This window comes from Taurulus bubalis (assembly GCF_910589615.1).
Source record: "Taurulus bubalis genome assembly, chromosome: 17".
Lineage (NCBI taxonomy): Eukaryota > Metazoa > Chordata > Actinopteri > Perciformes > Cottidae > Taurulus > Taurulus bubalis.
Genome location: NC_136605.1, coordinates 13,722,106 through 13,738,178, shown reverse-complemented (window position 1 = coordinate 13,738,178; position 16,073 = coordinate 13,722,106). Strand labels below are relative to the sequence as shown.

The 16,073-nt window shown below is 41.9% G+C and overlaps 1 protein-coding gene across 1 annotated transcript in view; it reads right to left on the bottom strand.

Moving 5' to 3' along the window:
- prkar1b (protein kinase, cAMP-dependent, regulatory, type I, beta) overlaps positions 1-15,148 on the bottom strand; it is a gene marked incomplete at its 3' end in the record, with an annotated part of 56,541 nt that extends 41,393 nt beyond the window's left edge. Inside the window, exons 1-2 of the mRNA XM_079232524.1 lie at positions 14,969-15,148; positions 2,220-2,390 (exon numbers count right to left, since the gene is read on the bottom strand). Coding sequence (XP_079088650.1) covers positions 2,220-2,390; positions 14,969-15,142 — 345 coding nt within the window. The 5' untranslated portion in view covers positions 15,143-15,148. The remainder of the gene's footprint in view (positions 1-2,219; positions 2,391-14,968) is intronic.
- Between the last annotated feature and the right edge of the window lie 925 nt (positions 15,149-16,073).

The following is a 16,073-nucleotide window of genomic DNA, read 5'->3' as shown; positions in this document are numbered from 1 at the left end:
TGAGGACACAGAAACCCAGAGGTGATAGTAGTAATTCTCGGATTAAGATTTTAGGTCAGCCACTTTATCATCATCCATGGCTATCATTAAATAAATATCAGGGCACTCGGCGTATAACGCTGCTTTTGACACCTACTTGTCAGAGTGATGTTTAGATATTCTGTTGGAGCCAAAACATTGGGGAAAAGCCACATGGGATAATGATTTACCAGCTGTGCCTACAAGCAGCCAATCAAACGCTGTTACTACATTACACTTGTAAGAAAAGTGAAAAGTGAAGTAAGGCTTCAGAATTACATCTCCATCTGCATTTTTTCTCTCACTACACAAATTTGGATTTTAGTTCCTGACAAACAAAGTTCCTTTCAGAACCCTTTAAAGTTGGAGGAAAACTCGGACTGGATGCCCATTCTGTTTCCACCTCGTCAAGAGGGTTTCCAGAGTAGTTCCCATCAATCTGACGCCAGCCCTGCAATTCACTCCATCAATGTGATCTCCGGGCCGACCGGCCTCACAATTTGTTAAGACTCATGGCGCTTTACGGCAAAGCTCTTTTTAATCAGATGAGCAGGGTTAGCTAATTGATTGTGCTCTGTTTAACAGCTGCTGATTTTCACGGTGGAGTCATTAATGGAAATGGTGATGTCGGGAGATGTTGGCACATTGAGTGCCTGTGTGCGTGTGCGTGTGCATGCGTGCGTGTGCATGTGCGTGTGTGTGTCTGTTACCTCAGTGTATATCAATAGCCAGATGAAATGCTCTTTCATACTGAAGCAATAATGGTCTTTCATCTTCTAATTCAATTTTAATGAACTTTTCTATGATGGCATGTTGTGTTGAGTAAGCACATGAATTCATTTCTTTTTCACATGCAGCTGACGTGGCTGATCTGATTTGTTGCATGTGTGTGTGTGTGTGTGTCAGTCTGTGAGATAGTGAGGGACAGTGAAGAGAATGAGGCTGGAGATGGGGGCAGGCTTCTTGACTCGACACATAACTGCAGTGTCTGGTCGGGACTTCAGAGCCATAAACACAGATGTGTGTGTGTGTGTGTGTGTGTGTGTGTGTGTGTGTGTGTGTGTGTGTGTGTGTGTGTGTGTGTGTGTGTGTGTCAGGTGTGTGAACACACCTGACACACACATTCACTGCACGCTCCAGTGGCCATGCGATTACAGCGTGGTGATGGGAGTTCGTGCAGTTTTGTCATTACCCAGCAATTAATAGCGCGTCAAGTTAATTACAAATGAACAAGCGGAGCAATGATACAATGAGAAGGGTGTGTAAGTATGTACAGCATAGAATTGTGTGTCTGTAAAGGTGAGTTATAGTTTCTGGCCAAAGGGCACTCTTTCCAATAGCTCCATTAAATTGCGGAATGGAAAGCATTTGTCGGTGTAGATGTGCATGTTTATAAAGATTAGCATTTATACTTGCTATAAGCTAAACTATTGATACTTTTATTATGTTGATTTAAATGTCAAGGATTGTTCTGTTGTGTTGAAAATGCAAAATAAAAAAGTAATTGGGGAATGGACACATTTTTATTTATTCTAGATTTCATGTCATGTTATTATGTGATGTTTATTTCTCAAACAGCATTTTCACGAGGAACCCTCTAATCAGGGTAGTGGATTAGAGAAACCCCATTTTTCCAGCTTGAGGTCTCCTGGTGAAAGCTGATTTCTTGGCTTTCTACAGGTTTCTTGTGCGCTTGTAAATGCATTGAAATGTGAGGGTCAAGCTGACGTTGATGTGGTTTAACTCAGTTTGCTAGCAAATCAAACTGACATGAATGCAAACTGTTGCTCTGTTCAGCACATCTTTAGATTTCATGAAGAAAATATCAATTATCTGGAAGTCGATAACAATCAACGTCTGTGCGGAACATCAGTTCATCATCTGGTTTAACAAATGACGAGTGAAATGATTCACTGTAAGTGTCCATGTCCGTTCATTACACTCATCATCACTGCTGTCATAAATGTACACGGCTGATCTTCCTTCGCACTGTCGTGATTTTTCGATGAATGTTTACATCCGTGCTCCTGAGTGGGCGTCGACAGACCAACAGCTCTGGTTCCAAACAAATAAAAAATCAACCTGCTTGATGTTGATGATCACTGTACTTTTAATTTCTTATACTGATTACTTGGATGAGACCCCTGTCACCTGTACACATATTAACATGTTTGCGGATGCACCCATCTTCCGATGCTGACCTTGCGTACGTAGCTGACGGCATCCTCTTCGGTGTACACCTCGGCGCTGACCCCTCCCCTGCGGCGCCGGGCCTTAACAACAGGGTTGGGCGGTGGGGGAGAAACCTCATCATCGTGTGAGTCCGACTGGCTGTTAGATTTCTGACGCGCCATGATCTGCTTGCATTCTTCCTGTAAAAACAAGAGGAGAGACACGATTGTGAGAGAGGGACAAGCATAGAGAGACAAATGGGGTTAAACTATAAATAACAGATGGTCTATCAAACCGGTGCCCCTGTTGACAAACTCATTAAATGCGAAAAGTGTGTAAGAAATCAACTACTATTGCAGCTTCAGTCAAGACAGAGAAGATCCTCTGTTGTTCTTTCACTGCTCAAACGATCACATGAAGACCTCTCAGAACACCTTTTCTAACGTCAAGCGCCATGTGGATAACCGGGTCAGACCGCACAGTGGACATGTCCTAGTCCTGAGTGCACGCTGTCTGGACATCTGGCTGCTGTGGTATGAAGTGAAAGGCATCAAATATTAATATCTGCAGGCCTGAACACGCAGAGAGAAGAAGAGGTTCAGCACGGTGCTCTCCTCCGCTCAGATAATGAACAACAAGGAATAAAGAGCAAAAAGCAAAGTGTCAAATGGGGCAATCTGGTGTCTCTGACTACCTGTTGTTTAAACTGCTGCAGGTGATGAATTATTGATCGCTCACTTGATTAACACATTAGCATTAGCACACAAGAAAACCACTGTCGGCTTGTTAATGTGTACTGCAGGCGGAAGGCCAGTGGGATAACGGTTTGTGCAAAGGTAGCCAACATCCACTGCTGTGTGTGTGTGTGTGTGTGTGTGTGTGTGTGTGTGTGTGTGTGTGTGTGTGTGTGTTTCCACTCACAATGACTGGTGTGTGCCTGTGTGCACCTGCTGGCACTGTGTGTCTTTATTTGAGTGCATTAGGGTGTCTAATAGCCCAGTGGGGGATGAATTGGCAGCAGTGTTATTCACCAGCGCATGTTTTGGTACAGTAACAATTTTATCTGGTTTAGCTGGTTCACTGCGTTGCTGTCGGGGAGTCAGAAATAAACAACGGCGTCCCAAAGGGAGGCAGGTGAGTAACAAGAGGTGGCACTCTCACACTGCAGTACAGAAAACCACGGCGACAGAAATAACCAGAACAAGAGAGAGAGAGAGAGAGAGAGGGAGAAAGAGAGAGAGAGAGAGAGAGAGAAGATGTCAAGGTGGAGGAAGGCAGGCAGCTGGGTGATCGTCTCCCCGGTGGTCTCTCCTGCTCTCCTTTCTTGACTGATCAACAAAAACTATATCTGTATCTCAATAGCAAATAATTCTTGCTTTTCTTTGTCCTCTTTGACAGTAAACTGAATGCCTTTGAGTTCACACTGCTAGTCGAACAAAACAAGCAATTTTAATAATCACTTTGTGCAAAAACAAATTGTGATGTCCATTTTACATTTTGCATTGTTTTACAGACCAAAACAACAGCAAATCCCTCAATAACGATAATATTATCATCAATTGTAGATAATAAGATCATTTAAATCTATGAATAAAACAATTATCTTTGGCTTAAATTAATTTATGATTCACGTTTATTTTGGTTGTGCTGAGACAGTAACCAATGTGAAAAGCTTAAAGCAGTTTGTAGTCTATAAACTTGTATTCATAATTGAGTATTGATCATTAACGTGGACAGCAATCAAAGAAGGAACTTTCTTGCTCACACCACGAAGAGCAAATGCAGACAAAAGATGCAAAGCAGACACAATTTACGTCCGACTTTTTGACCCCATTGAGTACATGCCACCTCTGAATTTTGGAGTGTGTTGTATAATTCAAATGCCACCATTTTCTATAAAACCCAGCGAGGCAACTTTTTTTTCTCTGCAAACTGGAGAAGGGAGAACTAAAGGAAGAAGACCTGGAGCAGCTGGGAGCAGAGTGGCGGCTGATTGCCTCGAGCGGTGAGCAGAAATGGCTGCTGCTTCACTCTCATATACTGACAGAGAGGGAAAGACAGAGACACGGAGGAAGAGTGAGACAACCGGTGACAGAGAGCTGGCGGAGACGACAGAAGCAGAGAGAGAGGGAGGGAGGAGGTGACCTGGAAATCCACACCTCAGCACTTCTCAGCACATTCTTTCTTTAACTATCTGTTCCCATCATCCCAGCAGCATAGAAGGGAATGGGGACAGAGAGCAGCAATGCTATAATGATCCACAACAAGAAGCCAGTTCGACACTTCAGCTTGCACTTTCACTCATTCTTTGAGTTGGTATCCTTTCATCTCATTATCCATTTGACACATTCTCTCTCTCTCCCTCTCCCTCTCCCTCTCTCTCTCTCTCTCTCTCTCTCGCTCCCTCTCTCTATCTCCATCTCAATGCGTTCTCTATTTGACTTTGTGTCCCTCCTGCTAATTACATCCTAAGGTTACTGTGACGCTTTGCTCCCTGTCTGTGTGAAGCAGTGTGATAGTGCGGATCACACACACACACGCACACACACACACACACATACACGCATGCACACAGACGCACACAGATGCACGCACGTCTTGCTTACGCAGAGTCACTGCCTGAGGGAACGCGGCCAGCAGGAGGAGAAGAGGGGAGGTAGAGCCAGAGAGCAGCATCAAAACACACACACACAATCTCACAAAACACATGCACTGGCCGACTGCAGGGGGAGACGAGAGCTTAATCAAGGTCTGCAATCAGGTAACCCGCTACTATCACAGCGGGGTCAACGCTATAACAAACACAACGCTTCCCTTTCTTTCAAGAGTGCCGATACAGACATAAAAAAAACTCGCTGGTACAAAGCATCTTTACCTTGCAATGAAAGTTCACATGCATTGACAACAAACACAGAGTGTGTCTACTACTTGCTCCTGCCTCTATGAGGTGATACAGGTTAGCTTCAGGAGGCTAACTACAAGCAATGCTTCTTAGCGGAGGTATTTACCATGGCATGGAGGGCCCCTGGCCAGGCGTGCTGTATGTCCCCTCGGCCTGTCAGACGCACCAGGCATCAAGTCAAAGTGTGAGTGTGTCAAAGTGTGCATGGGACTCAACACACCCGGATCCCCAGCTCATACACACCTGGCACACATGTCACACCCTGACAGCAACAGCAGCATCTTGCCATCCTAGCACAGCGGCCGCTACGTGTATGTCTTGTGTGGCGCGGCTGCACACTCAGGTTAGACTGTGAGTGCGTGTGTGTGTGTGTGTGTGTGTGTGTGTGTGTACGCAAGTAATCAGAGATTAATCCAAGTTTGTGTGTGAGAGAGTGAGAGAGTGGCAAAATGTCTGCAATCCCCACGACACAGCAGCTGAAGGACAAGACTACTGATGAAAACACTGATCACAGCAAAAAGCCTGTTTCTCCATCGCTCCTGCGCAACTCTGTGTCCCTGCTTTCCAGCCCTCTCCCTTTCTCTCCCTCTCTCTCTCTCTCTCTCTCTCTCACGCACACTCTCTCAATCAGCTGGCGCAATGAGCGGGCTCCTCTTGCCCCCCCCCCCCCCGTCACTATGACAACTGGGTGCTGTGTGAGCATCCTGAATAGTTGGCGGCGAGTCTGAGCTGGAAGCAACGACGGCTCACACACCTACATTTACACACACACACACACACACACACACACGTTCTGACGCCTGTTGAAAGATTGTCTCTCCCTCACTTATCCATCTTCAGTCCACAGAGTTCTGACCAAATGCTGTCTGCCAATGGCTCCCAACATTCCCATAGGGATACATCATCGTCCCATATATCCCCCTGTGCCAGACACTGCTCTGTACCATGCAGTGTCTTCCTCACTCTTTCCTGTTCACGCAAGCTTTCCCCTTGTGTCAGAGGGTCAGGCTGCATCAAGGGAGGGCTTTGTGTCTGGCTCTAACAAGTCCTCATACTGTTCTGGCCCCAGTGCTCAAACACATGGACACAGAAAACAGCAGCGTGACTTTTGATGTCTCAAAAGTGTAAACGCATATACGGTAAGAGAGGCTTCGTTAGCCTAAGGTGAGCTGAGAACGGCTGCAATGTGTCTTTAGCAGCAGCAGAGGAAAAACTTTTTCTTGCTTTAGCTCTTCTGTAACAACGCACAGGCTCGGCAGTTTGAGGCAGCGCCATTTATCATTTCCAGGGCTATGCAGAGTAGCGAAGCAAAACACATCTGCAGCTGGTTCTTGCAACTGTTTTACCTTTTTGTGTTATACCATCTTAGTGTAATTTCTATGTCAGGGTCTCTCTCCCTCACACTCTCCTCTGCTCTCCCTGCGTCATCATCAGCGGCTGGATGCCAGAGAGAGAGAGAGAGAGAGAGAGAGAGAGAGGACAGGAGACAGAGGACGCAGGCCAAAGGAGGACACAGAAGCTCTGTACAAAGTGGGGGTGAGAGTTTAAAGCAAAGAATGGAGAAACAGACAAAAGATGACACACATGCAATTCCAGCCACACTCGCTTAAATCAAAAGTCACTGTTATTATAAAATTAATTTATGGATGTTGTATTAAAATGGATCTCTCCTGCCAATTTGCATCAAGCAGATATGAACAAAAGTTATCACAAACTCTCATCCTAGTAGCCATCAGTCACCAATAGAAATCAGCCCTCCACCCATCATGCTCAGCACATGAACCTAGCAGAGAAGCTCAGAAGGCTTGCAGCACGAATACATCAAAATATCTATCAAGGAAGCATCCATAAGCCGTTACCTGAGGTAGCCGGTGATTTCACTCTGCACTGCCAGAGCTGAAAGCATGCAAGTGAACCAAAAACAACAAGGTGCCACACACACACACACACACACACACACACACACACACACACACACACACACACACACACACAGTTAATGAAGCATGGAGCGCTGATCCACCAGTGGAGCTAACAGTCTACTCATCACTCTGTTCCACACCATTACAGCACCACAATGGACAGAAAGTTCGCTGCTGTATTAGGACAGTGTGTTTGTGTGTGTGTGTGTGTGTGTGTGTGTGTGTGTGTGTGTGTGTGTGTGTGTGTGTGTGTGTGTGTGTGTGTGTGTGTGTGTGTGTGTGTGCAGTGCTGGCCTCCAAGCTATGAAATAATGTTCACTCTCTATGTGGAACACACACGCAGACACACACACATACTTGTTTTGCTGTCCTAATGTTAACTTTCCATTTCTGACAGTTTTCTAATCGTTACCCTCAAATGTAACTGCTGAAACCATTAACAAACAGTCATTTTAAAACGTACACTCCAGTCAAGTCCACATTCTAAAATAAACTTTCTAAACCTTCAGTAATTATGATTAAACTGCTGCTACACTATGCCAGCAGCTACAGAGAGCTGCCACGCGAAGACTCCCAGCAGGAGCAAGACTCAAACCCTGCTCCTTACATCACACATGCAGCTGTCTCATGCTGGCAAGATGTTAGTGGGAGTTCTTTCAGTATTGAGGGTTTGGTATTTTCACTAAATCTATCAGACAACTTTCATATTTATCAAATTGTAATGAAAATGGTTCATTATTTTCTGACAATTTACAGGGGGCTAGCCCTAGATTGTATATGCAATGTACATGTATTATCAAATGATGCAGCCTGCTTTACCAATGCTGTGTGTAGATGTAACAATGGTCAACTGTCTGTGTGGTTTCTGTACTTTCTCTGACTTCTTAGTGCCATACACCTGACACCTATTCTTTTTCTCCCACACCAACCACAGATTAGTCGGGGTGGGAGGAGGGATGCAACGGGCAGATGAGAGAGGACAAAGAAGGACCACCAGGGAAACAGGGGCCGGGGGTCCGATATACCTGTAGGGGACCCAGGGTGGGCCAAGGAGGAGGTTTAGGCCTGGGTCACTGCGTGCACCCTAGGATGATTTGACAAAATACCCGGCTCCCATAGTGGTGGTGATGAGTGAACACAGAGGCTGGAGACACTAATTACACTGGGCTACAAAACATATGTATGGGACACCTAGAGAACAGTACTGCTAATATGCTGCTGGCGTACACATAACCGGTCCACATATATGGAGATTGATCTAAATAGTCACTGAGCAGGAGTGGGACAACATAAAATAAACAAAAGGAAAAGTTGAATATCAGGGAGATAATTCAATGCTACACCTACTTCTGCTCTAGAATGCTCTCAGTGGACTCAACAAACCAAACCCTGCTGACAAAGTGTCAATCAGAGGCCTTTGAAGGGACTGGATTTGTTATGATAGGTCCTGCTGACAGCTGAATGGCTGGCAGCACGGAAATGCTTCTCGTCTTACAGGGGACGTCGAGACAGCGGCTGATTGACTGATAGACTGACAGACAGGGAGTGAGGAACTCCCATAATGCACTATGACGGGATCTTTCACAAGCAGAGCTGATTTGTTTGACTCAGGATGCTTTATGATGTTGTGGGAAGCTTATGTATAATCAATGCAACGCTTGCCTGTAGAGACACAATGAAGGAGCTGTGTTATTTAACAACCTTAATTAGTTACAACGTGCTAACAGTCACGCCATGCAATACAAGTAGCATGAATAGTCAGTCCAAAAAAATATTGGAGCTTAAAAAATAAGGATAAAAAGTATAATTATTTAGTCAACCAACAGAAAAATAATTGAAAGCTATTTTGATAATAAAAAAATATTTAAGTAAAAGGCATATTTTATGCTGTTCTTTCTCTTATGTGATAGCAAATTAAATATCATATTTTCTGATGTTCTTTGTCTTATGCTATATATCTTTAGGTTTTGGTCAGACAAATAAAAGCAATCTAAAGATGACAAAATGAACCAACGATTAATCTGCAAATTACAAAGATGTATTGCATGTCAAGGAGAATAGTTTACTTTTAGTATGTAGCTAATTTATTGCAAGCCGTAGAAAATAAAGTCCTGTTTATGTGTATTCTACAGCGAAGAAATGGATGCTAAAATGGGGACTATAAAGACAGGAAACAAGTGGATGAGATAAAACTGCTGCTGTGGAAAGAGAGGGGAATGAAAAGATGAAGGACAAGATGGATTATAGAGAAACTGTTAAAAGCCTGGAGTGAATCATGAGACCCAAACATATGACAGCCCTGTGAGCGTAGAGGATACAAGGGGCATTGATACAAACACACCACAAACAGATAAATACACACACACACACACACACACACACTAAAGAAGCAGAAACTGTTTAGCAACTGCTCTATGGCCTGGGATAGAAATATATGTAATGTTGGATGCTAAACCTGTTTGCTTTATTAATGGGGAACAACACCCCAAAAGAGGACAAAGCAACTTTTGCAATAGGTCCTAAGTTTCGATTTAAGATCACAGGACAGTGCCATGGCATAGTTACCCAAATGTGGTGCTCAGACTCATATCCAAGCACCACAGACAGATAGTACAGATAGAGTTGAGGAGGGACGGATGTCATGCAGGAAACATTTGGTCGCCAGTGCAGGGGTTATGTTGGTGATCAAAGTGTTGATGGAGTCATCAGATATGTTCTCACGGAAAGCAATAGAAAGAGAAAGAGAAAACACTGTTGAACACTGAAGATGCAATGTGTCAATAAAACATCTGCAGTGACATCTGCCCACTTGATATACTGAGTGACACATCCAGTCTTTGCACTTTTAGCTGATGCTGCCTATTGGACAAATGCTTAATGATGGCGACTGATGAGAAACAGTCACCACACCGCACTATGAATATGATAATAACAATAAGCCCTGTGTATGAGAAATTCAGTCTCCCTTCATCACTGCTTCCATATCTCTGCTGTTTATGAGAGACAACTAACTTTTGTACTAAAAATAACCAAACTTAGGTGCCTATTTAAGGATATTCCACTGAACAGCTTTGCCGTAAACTTTCAGTAAATAGCAATGACAAAACACACTTGTTCAGAGATAGTCCTGTCAGAATACTGAGCTAAGATGTTTCAAGATTTGTTGTCTTATTTCACACTGTAGTGTGCTAAAAATGTAAGTTCACTCCTCAGAAAATGACACACTGCGCTGAGCTGATAGAGATGGAGAGATGAGAACACCCCTCTGAAGCTCCCGGTGTAGTGATCAAAGGCATCATTACCATGCATAAATAGGCAGGATGAAAGGGAGCGAGACGTCTGTTATTTTCCCATTCACAATTTCAGCTGAGTACCGAAGACATGTTATTATATCGGAACAAAAGTTAAAAACAAACTCGTCAAACTGATGATTAAGTGTGTTATCAAGTGTGTGTGTGTGTGTGTTAGAGTTAGAGTACGAGTGTTAGAGAGACACCCAATAGGGGAGAGAAAGACCATGAGAGCGGATGATGGAGGACCTGAGACAGAGAGAAGAGATTTTCCAGATAAGATTGTGAAAGCCGTATGAAATGGATCCTGAGCAGATATGAAATGAGGTTAACTTTGGTCTGGAGAAAGAGTACTCCGGTGATCTAATTGGCACACACAAAAAACCTGAATACGTGAGGGAGAGATGGAATAAACTTTGTGAATAAAGGGGCTCATTCAACACAGGATAGACTACAGTCTATCCTCTACTGTTTCCTAGGTTACCACCTGTACTGGGCGAGGAGGAGTGAAGAAAAGAAAGAGAAACACAGACAACGTTGAAGGTGTAGCACAGCAGAAAATGTGATGACAAAGACGGACCTGACACCTTGATTACATAAAACTTTAAATGTTGGTTATTTCAAATGTATTTTATTTATTTTTCCTTGTCCTGAGATTTTAAGATTGATTTAAATGTGTTGAGCAATAGAACACTCATCAAACTTAATAACAATGCAATATATAAAATGTAATCCAGGTTAAATGGACCATGAACCAAATATTCCACTAAAAGTCAGCTTGCGCCAGAGGAAAAGAGCACAATAAGCCTCTGAAATAACTGGGACACCACAAAAACATAAAACATGGCCTGTTTAAATTCCACGAATGACTGACCTCACGACACAAGTACAGATTTAGAAGGCTTGACTGGAATAGTGTTGGGCAACTGTGGGCCATAGAGGGCTGAAACCAGCAGTTTTTTGTTTATTCTAACTACTTGTACATAGCAGGTGATTTCACTGACCACCATTTAACTTAACTGGTCAAGCCCCTCTCCTTAAGCAATACAGTAGATCCTTACTATCTTGAAATCTGCAGGTTTTTACCCTGACCTTTGACCTCGAGACAGGGAGACAGCCACTTCCCAGGTGGTCTGGGACACATTTGACCTCATAACTTTTGTAGTCTAATGAGTCCTGATGCATCCCCGACAAGGCTGTAACAGGAAAAATACATCATCTCTGTTTATTGGTGGTTCACAAATTGCATATCGCTGGCTTTGTCCATGACGTCTGACATTTTTTTGAAATCCCATAGAAAAAGATTACGAGTGCGTCAAACATTAAAGGACTGATTTCTTCTTCATATAACTTCTGGCAGACTATAGGAGCGTGAAGTGCATCGCTGCCTACCGCCGGTTAAAAACAAAAACACATTTGTTTTTTGCACACATAATTATGTATGTGTTTATTTGCATATAGAGTGGGAGATGTGTTATTATGTCAGATGTGAGCTGACGTACTCAGAGGTCTACACTTGTGATCGGATCACCAAAGATGTTAATGGTAGCTGTAAGGTCATAGTGTAATGTGTATAATGTGTGTTATGTAAATGTACACACACACACACACACACACACACGTACTAAGTGCAAGATGAGAGCCTCACAGAGAGAATGATGTGTCTGTTTTGGTAGGCAAAGAGTATGTAGCTTAATTTATCAAAAACACTGCACTAGTGTGTCATGTGTCGTCCATATGAGTCTTTTTGATACTCGGGCACTTTGTATAGAGGCAAAAACTATAAAACCCCATTTTCTCTGGGTAATTAAAATACTATTTTCTGTCATGTAAACAGAAATAGTATGTGGCGCGGTTAGTTTTGCAACCAAGGAAGCAGTCAGACTATTGCTTTTCAAATGACAGTGTTTGATGTTTGATTCGTCAGACACTTAGCCAGCACAAGGGGAGATTAAGGAGTGAAAACTAAAATGAGAAAAGAAAAAACACTATAGGACACTATAATCAGAGCCCACAGGTGGATGCAGATGTGGCTTATTAAATGCTACACGTAACCAATAGCAGAGGCGATAGTAGCAAGCAAGATTGCACAGAGCACCGCAGCTTAAATACATTAACCTTTTGCACATGGTGAGACTGATATGTATGTCCCATATAATACTGTTTTCCACCAATAACACCTGTATTTATCCTGCATGCAGACTGCACTGGTGCCTCTGGACACCGGACTACATAAAGGGTTTTGATCCTTACAGAAAAGCTTTGAAGCTTGTTTGTTATAAAGCTGGAAGACACAGTGTGCAAGTGCAAGTGTGCAGTCTGTAATTTTAAAGCATGAATCACTCGCAACGTGCTACAGTATGCTTCTGCTGAGCTCTGTCACCTCCATTAGTATTCATGCTGCCTCTCTGACTATGCAGCACTACAGCTGCCAACAGCAGCAGAAGCTCCACTATCAGTGTAGCTCTGTCAGGACCACTGCTCCAGATGCTGATAGCAGACAGATGCAAACACAAATGTGCATGGCAAAGACAACATCTTGGCCTTGACCTTAAACTTTTTGTACTGAAAAACCTAGACTTAATATGTTGTTGGTACAAACTGTCGTGGAAAATAAGTGTTTGATCTGGATAAATAAATACCAGGGTAATGAATAAATTAATAGAACTCACCCTACGGGAAAAGCATCACACATAAAAACATGATGATCAAATCAGAAGACTCTCACATGACACATGCACATGACTGCAGCAAGGATGGAGACCTTTCCTCCAGGCAGTAGGATGGGGAACTTCAGCCCTGATACATCTGATGTTCACAAAGGCTTCTCTTGTTGGAAACTTCTTTACATAGCCACAACTCTCATCAGGCTAACATCAACAGCCTGCAGCTACATCTCATACACCTTTATGACGCACTTGTAACAGGAGTGCAAGAGTAGACCCCTTGTTTAAACAAAGAAATCATATGATCCACTCGGGATCAAACTACCCACATGTGTGATTAAAGACAAGCGCTAGGAAAGATCATCTATTTAGTCTAAATTGGGGCAACAACAATTTACCTGTATATCATTTGATACTTCATAAAAAGTTTTAAAAAATGAAAGTCTTAGCCCTCTTATAATCAGTATGGTGTGAAATGAGATTATGAAAGTGTGAAATTTAATGATTTGGTATATTATAAAATAATGCAGACAATGTACAGTTAAAGCAAAGTCACTGCCAGACTGTGTACAAAGGTTGTTTTCAATACATGAGTGTAAATATGATTTGAGAGATGTTCGTAAGTTTACTGTACAAAAAGCTGCAAAAAGATGCATTTCTATTGTAGGAGTTAAATTATGGAACAACGCTAACATGAATGTAAGAACTCATTTTTGGTTTTCAAAGGGATTGTTTATAAAAAACTAATTTTGAGGGTTACAAGTGTGAATGGAATGTGTATATATATATATATATATATATATATATATATATATATATATATATATATATATATATATATACATATATATGTATACGTATATATATACATATATATGTATATATATATATATATATATATATATATATATGTATATATATACATATATATGTATATATATATATATATATATATATATATATATATATATATATACATATATATATATATATATATTCTTCTTCTTTTTATCAAATTAATTATCTGATTTAATTGAGAAGAATTTAGGATAGGAATATATAAGCATTATGCTTCTACCTATACCTTTTCAGTCTTTCTTTTTTGTATATTAGATTGTGGCTTTACTTATTGTATTGTATGTAATGATTGACTGAATAAAACACATACTAGTATGGTGTGCCTGCCAGACGATTCCAAGATATTTAGCTCAAAAACAACTATTAAATATAGCAGGAGTCTGTGAAAAAGCACCTCGTTACTTTCGAGGTGCCAGTCGGAGGCGACACATTTGCCGAAAAGAGACAGACACAAAACACGCTCTGAGCAGTCACACTGTGTGTGGGCCACAGTGAATGTGTAGAGAGGTAGATTGTATAACCTTTTTTCTAGTCTAGTTTTTTCCCTTATCTCTCAAAAGCCTTTTCTCCTCTCTCGCTATTATCTTTAAATGAATATGTCACCTCTGTTTTCTCTCTGCTCACGGGCAGACAGACAGGCAGTACAAGTGGTCCTGTTCCCCGAGCCTGCAAACAGGACACTGGCCTTTTATGGATGCTCCTCTCACATTTCCTAATGGATTCTCCGATTATAGGATAACAAAAATGAAAGCCCTATTATAACAGTTTGAGTACAGTCTAGCTCTTTTAACACAGAAACTTCTCTCTCTGCTTGTATATGATGGTGTTACAAATCCCAGTTGAAGAAATGCAATGTCACAAACAAATAAAACAATCTATGTTTCGCACATACCAACACACTATTTTACATTAGGAGACAATAATAATATCTGAGAATTCAGAAAAGAAGTACAACCACCTGGCAACTGGCACTCACTGCAACGAACATTCATGTAATGTATCATATTCAGGTTTAAAGTCAATCATAATTCACAACTTCAAACTCACCATACAAGATTTCAGGTAACACAGAGCCCCACATTACAGACAGAGATACCCAGCTGAGAAACCTAAATCCTACTAAACTTTGTTATCACCAACCTTCTCCAGCTTTTCAAAATGCTCCCGCAGGAACTTCATAGGACGCTCAGGCTTAGCGATGCAGAGGTTCACAATGCACTCTTTGAGGATCTGCTGGATGTTGTGCTTCTGCACAAAGATTTCACAGCCCTTCAAGCTCTCGTCTTCTTCCAGAGTGGAGGAGGAGGTGGCCATCTTATCTTTTATCTCTGTGGCAGTGGGAGAAAACAGGGTGGACCATGAGAGGAGGGGAGGGAAAGCGCCATTTAAAAAAAGGGTAGAACAAGGGCAAAAATGTAGCGCATACAGAATGGCATTAGGAAAGTAGAATGGAGAATGGAGGCACAATAGTCGAGGGAAGGAGGTGAGTGGACATTTCATGTCTTGTCTTATAAAGGACCTCCAGACATGAACTGTTGGCAATTGGCAATACCCGAAGCAAGACATGAGAGTGCACGATGAAGGTAATTGTTGCAAGTATGTTCATTTTCTTAGTTAGATAAAATAGATAATTTTGTAAACAGCAATAATAAAGTTGGTGCTGCAGTTATGGGGTGACGATAAACACCATTTTACAACAAAAATGGGTCACCTGTCAACTGAGAATTTGTCATTCTGTTTATACCATAATATCTATAAATGTACTCCTGTCTGGCTAATTTGTTGTTTTATCATATTTGGTTAACATATAATTATTAGTGTATCCCTGGATTGATAACTAAAACATTAGCATGTATTCCCTCAGTCTGATTATTTGTGGATGGAGATGACTGAATGTGGACGTTTTGAAAACTGGTTATTTGTGAAAGTGGGTTCAAAGAAAATTGCATGATAGTGTTTGACAACTGCCAACAACAGCTATGATTATGTCAAACTACAGTTATGTAAAATAACATAGTAGCGTATGTCCTCGCATAGCAAGCCAGGAAGCTGAGCAGGTGTAGCTAACTGTTAACTACCCTGCATCACTTCCTCATATGAAAATCACATCTATGATGTGTGTTCTTTGAATGCATAATAGATATAAATAAGTTATGCATTCAGGTCATGACATCTCCCAACTTGTCTTCACAGCAAACAGCAAAACAGTACCATCATATAACAATTTCTCCACGCATACTGTGGA